The sequence below is a fragment of the Pseudonaja textilis genome, chromosome 11, assembly GCF_049901715.1.
Source record: "Pseudonaja textilis isolate UNSWEBS1 chromosome 11, rPseTex1.2, whole genome shotgun sequence".
Taxonomy (NCBI): Eukaryota; Metazoa; Chordata; class Lepidosauria; order Squamata; family Elapidae; genus Pseudonaja; species Pseudonaja textilis.
Window position 1 is genome coordinate 19,313,062 of NC_142000.1, and position 18,807 is coordinate 19,331,868.

General features: G+C 42.7%; 1 protein-coding gene across 6 annotated transcripts; it reads right to left on the reverse strand.

The window, feature by feature from the left end:
* Nucleotides 1-205: 205 nt before the first annotated feature.
* On the reverse strand, nucleotides 206-5,097 carry SDR42E1 (short chain dehydrogenase/reductase family 42E, member 1). 6 transcript variants are annotated; one of them, XM_087940703.1, is made up of 4 exons: nucleotides 4,877-5,071; nucleotides 4,557-4,737; nucleotides 3,980-4,068; nucleotides 206-3,154 (listed from the first exon to the last, which is right to left on the reverse strand). In XM_087940703.1, exons 3-4 carry the CDS (start codon nucleotides 4,045-4,047, stop codon nucleotides 2,047-2,049), a joined length of 1,176 nt encoding a protein of 391 aa, XP_087796829.1. In that variant the 5' UTR covers nucleotides 4,048-4,068; nucleotides 4,557-4,737; nucleotides 4,877-5,071; the 3' UTR covers nucleotides 206-2,046. The 6 variants fall into 6 exon arrangements, with proteins under 6 accessions (XP_087796829.1, XP_087796828.1, XP_087796830.1 ...); XM_087940702.1 differs by lacking the exon at nucleotides 4,557-4,737 and having other exon boundaries at nucleotides 3,980-4,063; nucleotides 4,944-5,097; XM_087940704.1 differs by lacking the exon at nucleotides 4,557-4,737 and having other exon boundaries at nucleotides 4,944-5,071.
* Between the last annotated feature and the right edge of the window lie 13,710 nt (nucleotides 5,098-18,807).

Consider the following 18,807-nt stretch of genomic DNA (forward strand, 5'->3'; position numbering starts at 1 on the left):
GAAGAAACTCAGCCGTTGTGAGTTGAGTGGCTGAATGATGAAAGGAACACCCATCCATCTTGTGCCAGTGTTCACAAAGAAGGAGGTGATTTATTCACTAAATAGCAACAAACTCCTAATCTGGACTTTTCCTGAACAAGGGTTCAAGGACAATAGAAGTCAGCCCTTCGAGGTAGTTCAGACACAAAACCCAAACCACAAACACGAACTCCACTTTTATTGTAGTTACAATAACAGAATCTTGCATGGCTGAAGGGCCTTCCCACACCTTTATGTCCCCAAGAACAAGGGAACCTCCCTTCCGAACTGCTTCGTCTACTCCCATGTTTGATGATTATCTAGGCCAAGGGTCCCCAAACACCGGCTCCCAAGGTTATTCTCACAGTTATTTATTCACATATTTATTTATTTAAAGATTTATACAGCCACCACTTAATCTCACTGACTCTGAGTGGCTTAAAAACAATATAAAACCCAAATATAAATGAACTAGCTCTATAGCCATACTTCACTGCAAAACTATATGGTCGGGGTTAGTTTTGGGGGAAGGAAAATAAGGGGGAAAAACACTGCCCCTGCCTACCAGTATCCATTGGGATTCATCTGGTTAGCGTCCTGTCAATGTGTGAGGGAGTTGAGGGCTGTTTGGAAACTGAAACAGTATTTGCTGTGTGAGCAAGGAGACAGCAAGGAGCCTGGGCGTGGCTTAGCTCAACTGTTCTGTACTAAAGGTGCTTGGTGCTGTGAAACTAAAACTGAAACTCCTCTCCTCTGCTTGTATTTTGCCTTTGGAAGAGATTTTTTTTTCAGGTGGGGAGGGGAAGTAGAACTCCTTAGCATCAGAGCATGTTAATAATAATAATAATAATAATAATAATAATAATAATAATAATAATAATAATAATAATAATAATAATAATATAGGAAATCCTAATGCTCTGATGGTCATTTCGAAAAATGCTTTCTTAGTGAGCACCTAGAAGCCAAGAGGAACATACGTGCAAAATTTCAAGTTGGTAGGCTTTATGATTCTGGAGATTTTGTGATGATGCTTGAATGGTCTTTCGCTTTTATGATAGAGATAGAAGATAGATAGGTAGATAGATAGATAGATAGATAGATAGATAGATAGATAGATAGATAACAATAATGCTTCTACCTCTCTGGCAACCACAGTCAAATGAGCCACGTGATGGGCTCCATCCTGCTCTGGGTTCCCCAGACCTGTTGGCAGAACCAGGTCTTTAGGGCCTTGCGAAAGGGTGTGAAAATGGAGGCCAGTCTAATCTCTGTAGGGATGATGTTCCCAAGGAACGGAGCCACCCTGGAGAAGGCCTTTCTTCTGGGTTCCGCCAGTTGAATCCCATATTCATCCCATTACATCAGAGATGTTACTGAACTACAGAAAAGCAAAGGGGGAATTTGATGGCGCATGAAAGGAACCCCATTGGGAAAGGGAAAAGGTGAACTTGGGTAACCTTGCTTCTAATTTCTTTCCACCTGGAGCAACAAAGAAACCCTATGTTGTATTTTTCTTTTTTCTTTTAATGACCCTGTAACCCAGTGGTGGGATTCAAATGTTTTGACTACCAGTTCGGTGGGTAGGGCGGGGCGGTGCTTGGTGGGCGTGGCTTGGTAGGCATTGCAGGGAAAGGACACTGTAAAATCCCTTGTTCCTCTCCACCCCACCAACCTGCCTTCCAGCTCCGTTCTCCTGTGCAGGGCAACCAAAGAAGACCCAGCCAATCAGCTGGGACTCAGGAGGCGGAGAATAGATGGATGTGAGGCCAGTCAGAGGCGGGATTGGCCAGTTCTCTGAACTACTCCAAATTTCCGCTACCAGTTCTCCAGAACTGGTCAGAACCTGGTGAATACCACCTCTGGTTGGATGCCCTTCCTGATACCTACACGGAGTTTGGAGCTTTTACAATTACTCCTAAACCTCCGCCGCTGCCTAGGATTGAACTCACAGCCTCCTGAGTGTGAGGCGAGAGCTCCACCTCGAGGCCGCTGCACCGCTTGCCGTGTTTTCTTATTTGAGGAGCTTCAAAAGGAGCTCCAAGAAAATGTCAGCAACCACAAAAGGACCATTGCTGCCGCAAGGAAGACCAGAGCGCCATTTCTGAGGGAGTGTTTTTCAGAGGACTTGCTAAACTTCCGGCCGTGACCATGGGCTCGGAACCACCTCACCACTTCGCCCAGGCTGTAAGGCTGAGGTTTGTAGTCCAGCTCCCTTCTAGCTTTGGCTAAGCTGAAAAAATGGGTCACGCCAGTTTTGTAAACTTCAGTGCGAGTGAGGAGGGGCTGAAAGTTATACAGGCGCCTCACTGCAACATGGATCAATTCTATAACAAATGCAAAGAAGTAAACGAGTGGCAGAGGGAGGCGGAGAGAAGGGTAGGTGTATCCTAAACCTTCCACCAAAGGACGGAAGAATTCAAAATTATTGACTGGCCTCCCATCAGAAATGAAATAGGCTTGGCCAGCAGCCACATGGTTTTTGGTGGCACCCAGAGCCTCTGCTGCTAAAATATGAGCTTGCACCAAGTTGTCTACATGCACAAAGTCCACCAGGCTGTTAGGATCCCCGTACATGCAGCGGAACCACCCCTGCTCAATGTAGTTGACAATCCTTGGAAGATGCCTCTGCTCTCCTGGTCCATAAATGCCAGCAGGTCTTATGGCACAGGTCCTCAAAATTCCCTGACCATCCCTTAGGACTGTCCCATTGGCCTCCAGAACTTTCATTTCAGCCAAAGCTTTGGTCCTTGAGTAATGGTCAGGGTGAAGATGGAGGGGTAGATAAGGCCAAGATTCATCTCCGTTTTCTATGACTTGACCTCCAAAGACTACATTGTACGTGCTGGTGTATATAAGTATGGAGATTCCAACTTTCCTGCAAGATTCAATGATGTTGTTGGTTCCTTTGACGTTCACCTCTTCTATACGCCTTGGGTTGAGCTGGTCCCGGCCAGACATTCCATAGGAAGCAATATGGAAGACACAAGACATACCCTGGAGTGCCTCTTCCACTTCACGGATCACACAGATGTCACCCTGCACAAATTTCACACCTTTGGGCATCTCTTGGGTGGGCTTGGAAACATCAAACAGGGTCACATCCACTTTGCTCTTGGCTAAGGCTGAACCCAACCTGGAATACAAGAAATACAGGTGCTGAGGACAAGAAGGAGGGCTGCAATTTTCAAGCAGCAGATCAATCAATTAAAATTGGTTATGTGGGCAGGGCTGGCCTGTTATTCTGAGAGGAAATAAAGAATCGAAATTGTAGAGGTGGCTCTTGTTTGTTAAGCTCCTTCACAACCCATGGAGACTCACACACAATGGAAGGAGGGAAAGAGAGAGAGAGAGAAGGAGGGATAGACAGATAGATAGATAGATAGATAGATAGATAGATAGATAGATAGATAGATAGATAGACAGACAGACAGAAAGACAGACAGACATGGATGGATGGATGGATGGATGGATGGATGGATGGATGGATGGATGGATAAAGAGCGAGATAGGGAGAGGGAGAGACAGAGAGATGATAAACAGTTAGACAGAAAGACAGAAAGACAGAAAGACAGAAAGACAGAAAGACAGAAAGAAAGAAAGAAAGAAAGAAAGAAAGAAAGAAAGAAAGAAAGAAAGAAAGAAAGAAAGAAAGACATGGATGGATGGATGGATGGATGGATGGATGGATGGAGAGATAGAGACCAAGATGGGGAGAGGGGGAGATGGAGAGACAGAGAGAGATCATAAATAGACAGAAAGGTAGGTAGGTAGATAGGTAGATAGATAGATAGATAGATAGATAGATAGATAGATAGATAGATAGATAGATAGATAGATATTGTTTGTATGTGTACAGAACATGAGCTAATTTAGATGCACAAATACAATTTTCCAAAGGCTGTAATTACTAACAATGCAATTTATTCGCAAACAAACAAGTGCCATGCTTCATACTAACCGAAACCCAAAATATCCACTTCCACCCGTAATGAGGACAGCTTCCCTGCTGGGATTTTCTCTTTCCATGTCTCCGCCCACAATCCTAAACTGTAAAGAGAAAGCATGATATAACCTTTGTAAGCACAACATGCAAGCCATAACTTGTATTTCGTATTTTATTTTAGGTTTGTGTGGGGTTTTTTTAATTGCGTCTTTTGAATCCAAAGCATTTTAGCAAGCAGTAAAATGTCTCTATGGTCTTTTAAAAAAAAAACCTGTCTCCGGCCAACTTTTCCCAAGCGGAAAAGCGGATTGGATTCTTATTGAGGTGGGCCATGTTATTTAGGGTTTAAATAAAATCTCACCTATCTGATGTTTGCACGCCCAAAGTGCAAGTGAACCAATCTTAAGGGCTGTGTGGGGGCTATTCTGCACGTTCTTGCAACATTCTTATTTAATGACCTATCTTGGGTAGATTAAAAACTCTTCCCTTGGCCAAACAAGGCACATTTCACAAAAAAACATACGAGTTTCTAAACTGGGAACTTTTCTTCAAATCGGATTTCCCTGGAGGGGAAGAGCCTAGCCAGGATCACCTCTTGTTCTCCACAAGCAGGGAGGTTTGGGGATGATGGAAGCTGTAGTCCAGCACGTTTGGAGACACTATTTTGAGAGGGAGGCGTTGTAGGCCAGAAGAAGCCAACGTGGTGGTGCCCCGCAGTGTTTTGAAATGACACCAATCCTGACAGTCCTTAACTGGAGCCGAGTCCCAAACATCTGGAGAACATCAAGGTTTCAGAACAGAACAGAATAACAGAGTTGGAAGGGCACATTGGAGATCTTCTAGTCCACCCCTCTGCTCAAACAGGAGAGTTTCTCCAGCCCTACCATCAGGGCCAGCCTACAACTTGCTTACCTTTCTGGACGCTGGAGGCGATGGGACCTGTGGTCCAAGCCCATCTGGGAGATGCAGGAGCTCTTACCTCCCCCAGGCTGCGGATGATAGGCGTTGCAGTCGGGCGAGTTTTGGTGGAACGGGAGCGCCGGCTTCCCTAAGCTTCTCTTCGCTTTCCCACGGGCTGTCTCTGCCCCGTCATCTGGCGAGAGGCGGATCCCGTCGCTCGTCCCATATTACGCACCGCCTGCTAACTAACACGCACACACTCTCGCGCTTTCCGAGTAGGTTTTTAGGACGGGGGGGGGGCGGGTTCCGACATGGCACCTTCCAGCTGTTGCGTTCCGTAAGACAAGATGTCAGAGCGCACAGACCGGGAGCCGTACGGCCGAAAGGTTGCAGGAAGATGCCGCGTTGGCTCCGCTCCTTTCGCGATCTTAGAGTTGCGATCCTAAAGAATGTTTTGTCCCCCTTTCCTCCTCCGCCCGTTTAAAAGAGGCTGGTTGGTTTTCCCACCCACCCCCTCGACCCTTCGCCAAAATCTGTAAAATAGAATAATGGAGTAGAGTAGAGTAGAGTAGAGTAGAACAGAACAGAACAGGGGAGAACAGGGGAGAACAGGAGATAATAGAATGGATGGAGAAGAGAAGAGAAGAGAAGTAGAATAGAATAGCATAGAATAGAATAGAATAGAATAGAATAGAATAGAATAGAATAGAAATGAGAACTTCCAGAGGACGTGAGTGCTCCATCTCTGGAGGTTTTCAAGAAGATTGCACAGCCATTTGTCCAGACTGGTATAGACTCTCCTCTCAAACAGGAGGTTGGACTAGAAGACCTCCAAAGTCCCTTTCAACTCTATTCTATGTGCTTTTCACACACACACACACCCAATATTTTCTGGCGACAGGTGGCGATATTGCACCGAGTCATACCTGCTTGTTTTCCTTTTTGTAAGCAAGTGGAGAACACAGCAATTCTCGACTTGCTTACAAATTTTAAGTGGGCTTCAACTCCTAGAATTGGCTGGGGAATTCTGGGCCCACCTACCTTAAAAGTTGCCAAGAGTGAGAAACGCAGCTCTGGAATGTTGTCCCTGGAGGACCAAGCACCAAGGAATGAAACAAAACTAGTTCTTTTATTGGCATTTTAAAAGTTACTGTCCTTGTTGCAATTGTTTTGGTGGCGTGGTTCGAATTCTACAAGGAATTATTTCCTGGTTTTGAAGGACTTGTGGTGACCCTGAAAGGGGAATAGGCTCTGTTTTCAAAGGATAAGGTGCGCTGAACTTCGTTTCAAAACAATTTCAGGTTTGTGTTGTATCTTGAGGGCTTTGGGGTTTTTTTCCCCTTTGTCCCAGGCCAGTTTCTGTTCTGAGACCTCTGTGGATCAGTGTCATCAGGAGTCACACCCACCCACCCCTAGTTCTGGATCTATAAAAAGAAGAAGCAGATTTTATTTTCCAGGTTCTTTGAACGGTGCATATTTGCATCCCGCTTTCCGGAGAGAGAGAAAAAAACCAGCAGGATTTGTACACTTTCCTTACTGGTAAACCAGATCACCCCAGGTGGGTTTTTTTCCCCATCTGTTCTTTTCTGTATTTTTTCCAAATTCTCCACAATCCTTTGGCAAATGTGATGTGGTGGTTCTGACTTCGAAAGCCTCTTTTTCAGCTCCTGCATTTTATTTGTAGAGAAAATATTTACTCTATTGGAGGAAGTGAATCTTTTCTCTTGCGTCCAGGGTAGCCTTTCTGATGATCTATTTTCCAATTTTTCCTTATCTTATAGAACCACCCTGTCCTTGGCCCAATTGCTGTTCCATAAATGAGTTTACAGCAAGAAGGGAGAAAACCTATAAAACCAGTTCATTGGATTGGTGATGCATTCCAGAACCATTTTATTTACTTATTTATTTCCTTCCTTCGACATGTTGTAAGTTCCATTTCTGGCAAAGAGACTTGTCCTTCTAAGCTCTAAAATGGGAAACCTTAGCAGCTGTATTTGACACATGTCTCCCGATTTACTAAAGTTTTCAGGTTTAGATTTTCTTAAAACTCATCCAGAATTTCTCCGGGTATCTGGAGATAGTCCCTAGCTCCTGCCTCTGTTCTTGATAGTTTTTTCTTTATCCATTCCTACCTCGTGGATAAAAACGACAACATTGGTGGAATGACCACATATCCCATCTGCCTTGTTTTGTCTCTTGAAGTAGATCCAAGTTTCTGTGAGATTTCCACAGACGATGAGTAGAGTGGAGAGTAAGAAAGGATGGTGTTGAAGTGTGGGAACGTACATGACACGTCCCACCTATAGGTTGACCCTTAACTTCCACCCACAATTGGAATTTCCATCATAAGGCAACGCAGCTGTGAAGTTCAGTTGGGCCCGATTTTCCAAGTTTTTCAGCTGTTGGCCCTTTAAGCAAATCATGTGGTTGTTTAGCGAATCCAGCTTCCACCAACGGGAAATGTGCAAAGAAGGTCACAAACCATGATCCCATGACCACCGGATGTCACAATTGGTCGTATATGTGAGCCAGTTGCCAAGTGCTTGTATTGCAACCACTGACTGACCGATTCCATTTTCAGTTCAATTTATTACAATCATCATAGACCAGAAATCAGAACGAATGAAAACACTCAGTAAATATACAATTAAAAATTCCAGCATAAAATAATAAATAACAACTAAAACCTGGGATAAACTACTGAACTATACTACAATTACAATCCATAAGCTGTGTGGCCCATTGTCAGTTTAATAGTAAAAGGGAAAGGAATAAGCAGCATTTAAAATTTGCCACATTTGTTGTATAAAAGAGCTATGCTGGATTAGACACGTGTTTCTGACGAATCCCCAGTGCTGCTCTGCAGAATTTAGCCACCTGTGCTGTAGTTATGGGCTGTTCATCCTTAAGGAGCCACTGGAGATGAGCAATTTTGGAACAGCCAGGATACCTAGCACCTATTGGCAGAATATTTTTCCCCCATGAATCTCTGAGTAAAAGGAACATCGAAGGAGTAAGTGACCCACAGTCTCCACCTCTCCTGAGCCACAGGAACAGAGTCTTTCAGTCAATGGTATCTTTTTGTACTTGCTATACAAGATGGCTGATGGAAGCGCATAGCACCGTGTGAGCGAAAACGCTTTCCGGTGGTTTGCTGATCCCAACTGGCTAAGATGCCTGATAGGAGTGACAACATACCTAACCATATCGAACCAGTGTTATATTAACTCTGATTAAGTCCAGGACTGTTTGCATCGGAACAAGGGAGAAAGGAGCTGAATAAAAATGGACACTGTGAACATGAGTTGATATTTTGGCATTTTTCAGGCAGGGATACAATAGACACTAAAAATCTTTAAGACCTCGTACAGTACTGCAAAGTTTAAAAGAAAAGGAAAGAAGCTAATTCCCGAGAGAAACCTTTGAATCCCTGAACTAAGCAAAGCTGGGCATAATTTGAGAACCGGTGTCTGATATTTGTCTTGGATTTTAAACCTTTTGCAGTATTTGGATTGGAGATCATTGTTTATCCTGCCGCACTAAGCTATAATATTTCCTTCTTTTTTTCCTTTCCATCAAAACAAAAAAAAATCAGAAAGTCACCTCCAGGATAGCTTTAGAAGTGAGGGCTCAGAACCAGGGTGGAGTTTATTCTCAAATACAGGTAGTCCTTGACTTACAACAGTTCATTTAGTGACCATTCAAAGTTACATCAGCACTGAAAAAAGTGGATTATGCCCGTTTTTCACACTTACAACCATTGCAGCGTCCCCAGTAGTGGTATTCTACCGGTTTGGTCTGGTTTTGCCGAGCTGGTAGTGCCAATGAGCTCTCCACTGCTCTGCTGTTGGGCCCACCTGCCCAGGCTTCCATACTCACCTTTATTTCTTGCTTTTGAAGCGCAGCTGCTTTTCAGGGCACAGAAATTGCCGCACGGCAGCTGCTGAAGCAACAGGGAGAGTGTAGGATTGCAGGAGATGAGTTGGAACATATCTCCGTCTGTGCAAATGTTAGGAACGTAAGTCACCTAACAGTTATTTGGGTTGGAAATATATAAACTAGGATAGACATTTTAATACTATGCCTGTAATTGGGATACTAAAGAATGCTAAATCTGTAATTGGGTGTGGTTCCGCAAATGGCCATAAAATGGAGCCAGAAACCTGGGTTGTTTAGTCTCAGTCTCAGTGAGTATCTGTTTTCTTCTGTTGGAGAGTATTGCCGTTCCTCCTAATGATTGTTACTGATCGTTGATGTAAGTCTGTTACTGAACTGTTTTTGATACTGGATATTTGGATTATCCCTGGACTGAACACTGACTGCTTTACCTGTGAATGACTTGGACTGCTTATCTTGGAATGTGCTTAAACGTTTATTGGAAGTAAAAAAACTTGCATTTACTGTACAGTGTATCTGTGTGCTGTTTGTGTGTTATTCTTCACTGCTCTCACTACGTCTCCCTGTATGCGCTCATTCTCCTAATGGGGAATTACCTCAACACCCTGCACCTGTGCAAAGTGTACATTTGGCATGCGCGTGCCCGCATAGTATGTACACAAGCGCAAAGCGCACCCACCAAGCTACGCCCACCGAACCGGTGGTTAAAAATCTTTGAATTTCACCACTGAGTGTCCCCCATGGTCACCTGATCAAAATTCAGACGCTTGGCAACTGACTCATATTCACGGCCTTCAAAGTGTGATTGAACAGCTGTCTCATTCAACAACAGAAATTTTGGACTCCACTGTGGCTGTAAGTCAAGGACTACTTGTAATTGATGGTAAATCCAATGTTTGTTCGTCTGACAATATAGCCCAGGGGGGTGGGGTAAGATATGGAATTGTGCTCTGAAGATTTGGTGGGCTTCTTCCTGGAATGTTTTGCAGTCTTCTGATGATGGATTATAATATCCCGGCAGGAATCCTTTTGCCATTTGAAGGTAGAGGAGGAATTATCTTTGATTGATTGCAAATAAATTAACACCACCACCACCCCTCGCATCTCTCTTTCTTGTGGCCGGTCCAGGATTTTCTGCTCTATTAAATCCATATGGAAATAATTCGTTGAGATGGATAGATTTGTTTGATCTCTATGCATTGTGGGATGCTTAACCCTTTCTGGGTCACCACCTAAAAAAACAAAGGCGCCTTAAAATTGCTTTAAGAGGGTTGTCCAAGCCAGGTGGGATGCAGGAGATGGGATGCTGTCTTTGATCTGGAAGTCTCCATACCAGGAAAAAAAAAAGAACAAAGTCTTGACAGAAGCTAATCTGATTTCATTTACATTGAACTGGGAGTTGGTTCAACAAATCCGCTTTGTAGTGCATTTTCCCATGCATGGTGTTTAATTTTCCTTCTTTTGTGGCATTAAAGCTATGGTGCTTTAGACCATAGATTTTAGATCTGAGACTCTTTTAAGATTTTGCTGCTATTAAGACCATGACTTGAAGGAGACTAGGCCTTGAACTGCTCATCAGATCTTTATCTTCTATGTCTTGCAGGCTTATTTTTCATTAACTTATCTCACCCTCTTTGAAAGCCACCAGATAGCACCGAGTCAGGGTGGGAATTCCAGATGTTAATAATATGCTGGGCAACTGGAAGAGTTCAGTTCTCTTCATTATGAACTTCTTGCTAATTTAAGTCTATAGGATAGTCTATCAAGCTTGCCATATTCTTCCCGTATAGTGTAGAACTGAAACGAGAGATCCCGAGTAGAGCAGGTATGAAGTGAAAACCTTGAAAGCAATCTGAAGACTGTCTTTCCACTTTAACAAAACATTCTCGCCAGTATAATAACATCGTATCTTTCTTGCCAGCTGGGAGAACATGAGTTGTGCTATTGACATTTCTTTGATTACAACAATTCCTCGCAACAAATTCTTAATCTTGCCAAGGTAAATATCCTGATTGAAGAGGATAAATAATCAAACCCACTGCTTGAAGTTTAGGTGGGTAGACAGGTTTTTAATCATAGTTAAGGGGGTGAGGTACTTATTTATTTTGGGCAGATTATTTAAAGCATAGGGTGTCACTTTTCTGCTGTTCAAAGAATCTTAGCAAAAATCAAACAAATGTCATATGCAGTTAAGAAGGAATGAATGACATTAAATTGCTAGTCCAGTCGCCTATCTAGCTGGGTATAAAAAAATACCCGTGTTTCCACCCAATGCAGGGTAAAAATAAAACCTCCCAGAAGTTTCCAAGAAAGAAGAGTCAGTTTGGTCTAGTGGGTAAGACACCAGGCTAGAATCTGGGAGACCGTGAATTGTAGTTCTGCCTTAGGAGAGTTCTAGTTCTGCCTTAGCCATGAAAGCTGACTGGGTGACTTTGGGCCAGTCATCAGGAGATGGAGTGTTCTAGTTCTGCCTTATCTATAAAAAACAACTGAGTGACTTTGGACCAGTCACTGTCTTTCAGCCCAACCTCACAGGGTTATTGGGGAGAAAATAGGCAGAGGAAGGAATATAAGATATGTTCGCCATTTTGAGTTACTGGTAAAAATAATAAAGGTGGATAAAAATAAAATTCTAACAAATAAATACTGATGCTACACATCAGTACCATGGATAGAGCCAAAGTTCATTAGGCAAAATCAAGTTGATCAACTGATTGGATTTGAAAACAAAATGGAATCAATTTATCGTTTCAGTTCTGGGACCAATCTGTAAAAAGCCATCTCTGCACAGTGTATAGAAGTATCTGAAATCAGTTCTATAAATGCAGTTTTATTAATTGTGTTTTTTAGACCTACTTGATCTGGGCTGTAAATACCTGCATGACCAGTTATTGGGCAGCAAGATGGTTGACAGTCTAAACCCTTGTCATTCCAGATTTTGTAGTCCTAATCTAATGCCCTAGTTATCTTATTTCTGTTTATTTAGCCCCAAGGGAAATAATGTGGCAACCCCTGCTTTCAAAATATTTTTGAGCAAAGTGGTCACACTACTTTTGTGTTAGGCAATGATGAGAAAGGGCTTGTGAAAAAAAAATTTCTGTCTCAATTTTGTAGGAGAGCATCTAGTCCAATCTTGTTACTGGTGCAACTGGAAAAAGACAAGTGCACTAGCAAGTTGATCCACCTTCTAGAGATTTTTGTGTTAGAAGGATATGGGGAAAAACCCATCTGTGATTAGCATCTTAAATGGAATCTTGGTCAAAATACCAGTTTGGTCAATTTTCTCAATGTTTGTTATTGTCTTTTCCTTTGAAAAATTCAAAATCCAGAAAACACGATAAAGACATGAAAAGAAGAGTTCAGATGCTCAAAAGAGGACAGATGTGGGTATGGAGTATGGATACTACCAGGCATCTTAACTTCCAATTCAGCTGATTTATTGCAGTTAAGCCAGTGGTGGGATTCAACCTTACTAATGATCAACCTTAATCGTGCCAATAGTAATAAGCACCTTGGATGCAATCCCCAAAAAAACTGGAGCAACGCTTGAACACAATCAGCATTGACAAAATCCCCATCGGTCAATTGCGAAAGGCACCTTGGCTTGCAACAGCTTACATCAAGCCTGTCAAACTAGAAGCCTGTGGGTTGGATACAGCCCAACACAGGCCTTGCTCACACCAGCTCCGCAAAGGCAGAAAAATCATCTCCATACATCACAATACAGTCCACGGTGTGATTGGGTTTGACACCCCTGGCTTACATCCTGCGACGAGACCTTTAAGACCATCAAACGTTCACATCTGCCTACCCCAGGTTTTGTCCAGTAGGTGGTCACAAAAAGATTGAATAATAATAATGGATGCTTCAATTGTAGCTCAGAAAATGCTTTTTTTTTTTTAAATACAAGAAATTTTGGGCAACCTCACTGTCAGCAGTGTTTCCAAGTTTCAGCACCATTCTCATCTCTTTCTTTCTTTCTTTCTTTCTTTCTTTCTTTCTTTCTTTCTTTCTTTCTTTCTTTCTTTCTTTCTTTCTTTCTTTCCACACACACACACACACATGTATGTATGTATGTATGTATGTATATCTCCTCCCTTTATCTCTATTTCATGCAGATTGCGACATTAGATTCCTAAACACCACATCTTGTTAAATGAGTACAAAAGAAACCACTCCTATCATTTAATTAAGCACAATCTATTAATCTGAGGAGAGAGCATTGCCTTAAACATGAAAGTGCTTGCTTCCTGCAGCCTCACTAAAACACTTTTTTTCTAGACTATCCTAATCCCCCAAGATCTAGGAAGAAAAGACATTTTCCAGACAATTTCTGGGGGAAAAAGTTAATTTGTATGACAAAGTAGTAGCCAAGATTTAAAACCCAGAATTATATTAGTGTTCCTGGAAAGTCAAAACCATTCTCCTATAGTTTAGAGTCTTTGTTTGGTCATCCACACAACTAATGGGAAAATACCACTGGGAGTTAACCTGCCATGAGAAACCCAATAAGAGAGAGATGATTTACTGCCTTGGAAAAATGCCTGCATGCTTTCCAATCCTGATAGCTTTGTATTTCCAGATAAAAGAGTTATCACAAAGACCTCATCCTAATAGAAAGAAAACGTGTAGTGTTCTTCATGGACATGTCAACACCTGAGAAGGCCCAGTTTCACATATGGCCTCCCTTGAAATCATCAGAAGTGGTTGCCAAATATTTCTGTTGGTAAGAGTGTGTGGTTCACTAATTATAGCTTTCAATGACATCAGTTTTATCTTTGCTTCTCTCTTTCTACTTCTTAATCATCCTGACTACCTTGGCTATTCTGTATGCATCCTTTGGCATATCTTGGCAGATCTAGGTGTCTTGATGGATACCATTTAAGCATGAGTCAGCTACAGCTGCCAAACAAGACAAGCATACTCATGGGATACGTCAACCAAGGGCTAGCAACAAGATCATGAAACCGTGATAGTACTGCTTTATACCCTGTTGGTGAGACCACTCGTGGAATGCTACATCCAGTTCTGGTTACCATGATACAGAAAAGATGTTGAGACCCTAGAAAGAGTGCAGAAAAGAGCAACAAAGACGATGAAGCCTGTGGAAGCTAAGTCACATAATGAATGGTTGAGGGAACTGGGTATGTCTAGCCTATCAAAATGAGGGATGCGGTGGCTCAGTGGCTAAGACGCTGAGCTTGTCTATCAGGAAGGTTGGCAGTTCGGTGGTTCAAATCCCTAGCGCCGTGTAACAGAGTGTGCTCCCGTTACTTGTCCCAGCTTCTGCCAAGATAAAAAATGCAATTAGGAAAATGGGAACATTTTGGTGGGAAGGTAACAGTGTTCCATGCATCTTCAGCATTTAGTCCTGCCAAGCACATGACCACGGAGACGTCTTCAGACAGTGCTGGCTCTTCTTTGGTTTTGTAATGGAGATGAGCACCGCCTCCTAGAGCTGAAAACAACTAGCATGGAGGTGTGAGGGGAACTTTTACCTTTACCATTAGCCTATCAAAGAGAAAGATGAAGGGACATGATAACTATCTTAGATGGTTGATAAAGAGGAGATTGTCTTATTCTCCTGAGGGCAGGAGAAGGTGCAATGCTTATTATTACAGAGAGATCCAACTTAGAGGTAAGGAGAAAATTTCTGACAATGAGAACAAGTGATCAATGGAACAGCCTCCTGGAGTTATGGGTGATCCATCACTGGAGGTTTTCAAAAAAAAAAAGATTGGACAACCATTTGTCTGGGATGGATTTGTCAGGGGATGGACTAGAAGACCTCCAAGGTCTCTTCCACTCCTATATTCCAGCTTTCAAAAAAGCACTTTTGTTGGATACAACAACTGTATCCCTTCTGGAAGGGATAATTTATGGTCACATACCTGCCATTTTCCAAGTTAAATAAATTCCAACTTGACCATTAGACCTTCCCTGTTGAAATTACAGTTCGTGCAGAACCTTCTCAAGCCTGTTTCTCTTCCTTGGCTTTGAAGAACAACAACAAAACAAAACAAAGAAAAGGTTCTACCAACACAGGTTTCATAAAGGCAGGTTGAAAGTATGGATTGTGATGGTTGATTTTAATTATGTTAGATGTGGTCTTGAATTGTTTTTTAATACCTCTGGATTTCATTTTAGGTTGTGCTTTATTGTAAACCCTGAGGGACCATGGTACCTGGTGGTGGAGTTAGGTAAGTAAATAAAAGTGGGGAAGAAACTGTGATTGATTTTTATTTATTGGCAGGTTTCTCTCATTTTATAGCAATATGGTAAGCAGGCACAATATAACACAATCCATTCTCTTGTGGGGAGGTTGGACGAAATGACCTACAAATAACTCTGTTAATCTGTAATCTGCAGAGAGTAGTTTAGTTTACCCAGTTTGGCTTTTACCAATAAAACAAGGATGTGGCTTGGTTTCTTTTTCCCAAAGACTTCCCAATATTCAAGAAATCCTTCCTACGTTTTGTGGGAGGACATCACTATCAAACTGAAGAAAACATGGGAGAAAGCAGAAATATTTACCTAGCACTAGACTCAAAAGTCACATTATAAAATTTTCCTAAGAACATTGAGGGAATGTGGGGAAACAATAACCTGGCTTTGTTCCCATTGTATCCCGCCATTTAAATTTAGTATAAATGAGTTGATGTTGTTTTTGATATCTCACTGGAGTGGAAACCATGACTTTGAAACTTAGGAGAGGGAGAAGGTCTCTGGCTTTAATATTTGTCCACACGGACATCTGACATGCTTGAAGCTCCTTCCCATGCAGGGTTCGAGATGGATTAACCATTTTGATCGTCTCTTCTGCTCTGTTTGCTAGAGACGTGGTAGCTCAGAGGCTAAGATGCTGAGCTTGTCGATCAGAAAGGTCGGCGGTTCGAATCCCCAGTGCCACATAATGGAGTGAGCTCCCGTTCCTTGACCCAGCTTCTGCCAACCTCGCAGTTCGAAAGCACGTAAAAAAAAAAATGCAAATAGAAAAACAGGGACCACTTTGGTGGGAAGGTAACAGCATTCTGTGCTCCTTCTGCGTTTAGCCATGCCAGCCACAGGACCCTGGAGACGTCTTTCGACAGCGCTGGTTCTTCTTTGGCTTTGTAATGGGGATGAGCACCGCCCCCGAGAGCTGGAAATGACTAGCACGTATGTGCGAGAGGAACCTGCACTGTTTGAAGAAAAAGCCAATCAACCTTTTCACCTTCACTTGGACATCTTCAGTGTAACTTCAGAGCTGGAGGTTTCTTCTTCTGCTGCTGTTGATACAGCAGCGTCAATCCTCTGTGTTAGGACACATTGTCTGGAATAACGTCAAGATAATTGAAGCTGCCGGTTGTATCATCAGAGACCCTGCAATGGAGAACTATTAATGCCAGCAGTTCATGAAAACAGTCATTCGTCTTTAGCACGGAGTCAAGCAGCTCCTTGAGAGATGAAGATGTTTGTCATTGCTCTCAAATCAGTCCGTTTTCCCGCAAAATCCTCCTGTGTCATTTTTAACCGACTGACAATGAACAACAAAGTCAGGAAATTAAGCCAAAATTATGAGGTCATTTATCTCCTCTGGATGACACCCTTATGGAGTGGGGGGCAGCCAAGCATTATTTGTAAACCCCACCCGAATCCTGTTTCATCCCCTTCTTTAACTTTCTATAGAGATGGTGGAATTCTACTAATCAGCGAGTTTTGGGAGTCATGAAGGCCACCATCCAAGCCCTGATAACCACTTTAATTCTACATCAGCATTTCCTGTCCAATTCTTTGTATTCTTAGTAAGGCACTTGGAATATTGCATTCAGTTTTGGTCTCCATGATGTAAAAAAGATGTTGAGACTCTGTTGTGGTTAGCCAGCAGCAGTGAGGAGGAGGTTCCCAAGGAGCCTGTGCCAAGTGCGCGTGAGCGCAGGATGATTCATAGAAGAACAGCATAGACGACTTGGGAGTAAGATTGTAACATAATGGCCCTTCCCTTCAGGGCATATAAGTCTGGTTTCAAAGGTTTTTTTTTTTTTTTTTGCTTTTACAAAAAGCAAAAACGTTGGAAGAACCCAGCATAGTGTGTAGAGACTCCAGCTTATCTGAAGAATTATATCAAGGCTTTTCTGGTTGGACTAATTGTCTGCAAGCCATCTTTTATCTACAAAGAAGTTTATTTGTAGATTAAAGCTGTGAAGGTTTGAGTTACTGAGTTTGTTTGAGATTTTCTTTCTGGTATCAGGGTTGGGTCAGAACAGACTCTAGAAAGAGTGCAGAGAAGAGCAACAAAGAGGATTCAGGTGCTGGGGGATAAAACATACAAAGAACGGTTGCAGGAACTGGGTATGTCTAGTATAATGAAAAGAAGGACCACGGGTGACATGATAGCAGTCTTCCAATATTTGAGGGGGTACCACAGAGAAGAGGGGGTCAAGCTGTTCTCCAAAGCACCTGAAGGCAGGACAAGAAGCAACTAGATGGAAACTAATCAAGGAGAGAAGCAACCTAGAACTTAGGAGACATTTCCTGACAGAACAATTAATCAGTGGAACAACTTGCCTCCAGAATACTCCAACACTGGAAGGTTTTTTTTTTTTAAAAAAATGTTGGATAACCATTTGTCTGAAGTGATGTAGGGTTTCCTGCCTTGGCAGGTGGGTTGGACTAGAAGATCTCCAAGGTCCCTTCCAGCTCTGTTATTATTATCATCAGCTGCAGATTAAAAACAAGGACCCTTCTCCATTGTTCAAATATTAGCCCAAACTGCAGACTTGCCCACTGAGGTTCAGCATCAGTAAGGCATTCCTGGAGCTTCTGTTTAACAAAACATTGATTGTTCCATCAGTGAGCTCAGTTTGTTCTATCTCTACAATTTGACTTATTACAGGCAGTACTCCCTAGCAAACGTCCATCTGGGTCAACCTTCGAATGGTGATTAACAGCTGCTTCTGGGAAAAGCAGAGCTGATGATAGACAGGAAGGTGTTTATCTCTCCTTGTTTCTTCCCAGGAAAGGGCCCTCAATGGGCAGATTCCCTTTGGACTAGGGAAGCCTAACACTGTGAAAAGAAAATATTGGAGGAAAGAGATGGTTGGAATTGGAGCGGGAAAATATAGAGCTGCCGAGGGAGGTGAAAAGCAAAGAGACAACCAGATGGGGTCTGGAGATAAGAACGGATGGGCAGGAGGTCCCCAGGAAGCAAGCCTTCTAGAACTGACTTGGAGTGACAACGACCAAAGAGAGGAACTTTGCCATGCGACTGAACATCTAATGACCAACGGAAGGCAGAGAGGATATAAAAAGGAATGTTAGTCAGGGATTCAAAGGGAAGCTTTGAGGGACTTCAATCAACTTCACCATTCCTGCAAATTCTGATTGGATCCTGGGATCTCCTCTTTCTCAGCCCAATTTTCAGTGGAGGAAAACCATGAGTAAAGATGGTTGAATAGGAGCGGCAGCCAAAAAATGAAATGAAATCCTATGAAAGCCAATGAAATCCTATGTTAACAGAGGGATACAGTCAAGATCAAGTGAGGTACTAATACCACTCGGTAAAGCCTTAGTAAGGCCACACCTAGAGTACTGCATCCAGTTTCGGTCACCACACTATAAAAAGAGGTTGAGACTCTAGAAAGAGAGCAGAGAAGAGCAACCAGGATGATTAGGGGACTGGAGGCTAAAACATATGTAGAACAGTTATAGGAACTGGGCTTGGCTAGTCTAGTGAAGAGAAGGACCGGGGAGACGTGATAGCAGTCTTCCAATATTTGAGGGGCTGCCGCAGAGAGGAAGGGGGTCAAGCTATTCTCCAAGGCACTGGAAGGCCAGACAAGGAATAATGGATGGAAACTGATCAAGGAGAGATTCAACCTGGAAATAAGGAGAAATTTTTCTGACAGTCAGAAAAATCAACCAATGGAACAGAAGTTGCCTTCAGAAACTGTGAGAGCTTCATCACTGGAGGCTTTCAAGAAGAGATTGGACTGCCATTTGTCAGAAATGATGTAGGGTCTCCTGCTTGGGTGCGGGATTGGACTAGATGACCTGCAAGGTCCCTT

Coding starts and splice junctions, on each gene's coding strand:
- SDR42E1 (XM_087940701.1), bottom strand. CDS start 4,920: ATGGGCTTGGACCACAGGTCCCATCGCCTCCAGCGTCCAGAAAG. Junction 4,064..4,876: donor CGCCTCCAGCGTCCAGAAAG/GTAAGCAAGTTG, acceptor TTTACAGTTTAG/GATTGTGGGCGGAGACATGG. Junction 3,155..3,979: donor AGTGGATATTTTGGGTTTCG/GTTAGTATGAAG, acceptor CTTGTATTCCAG/GTTGGGTTCAGCCTTAGCCA.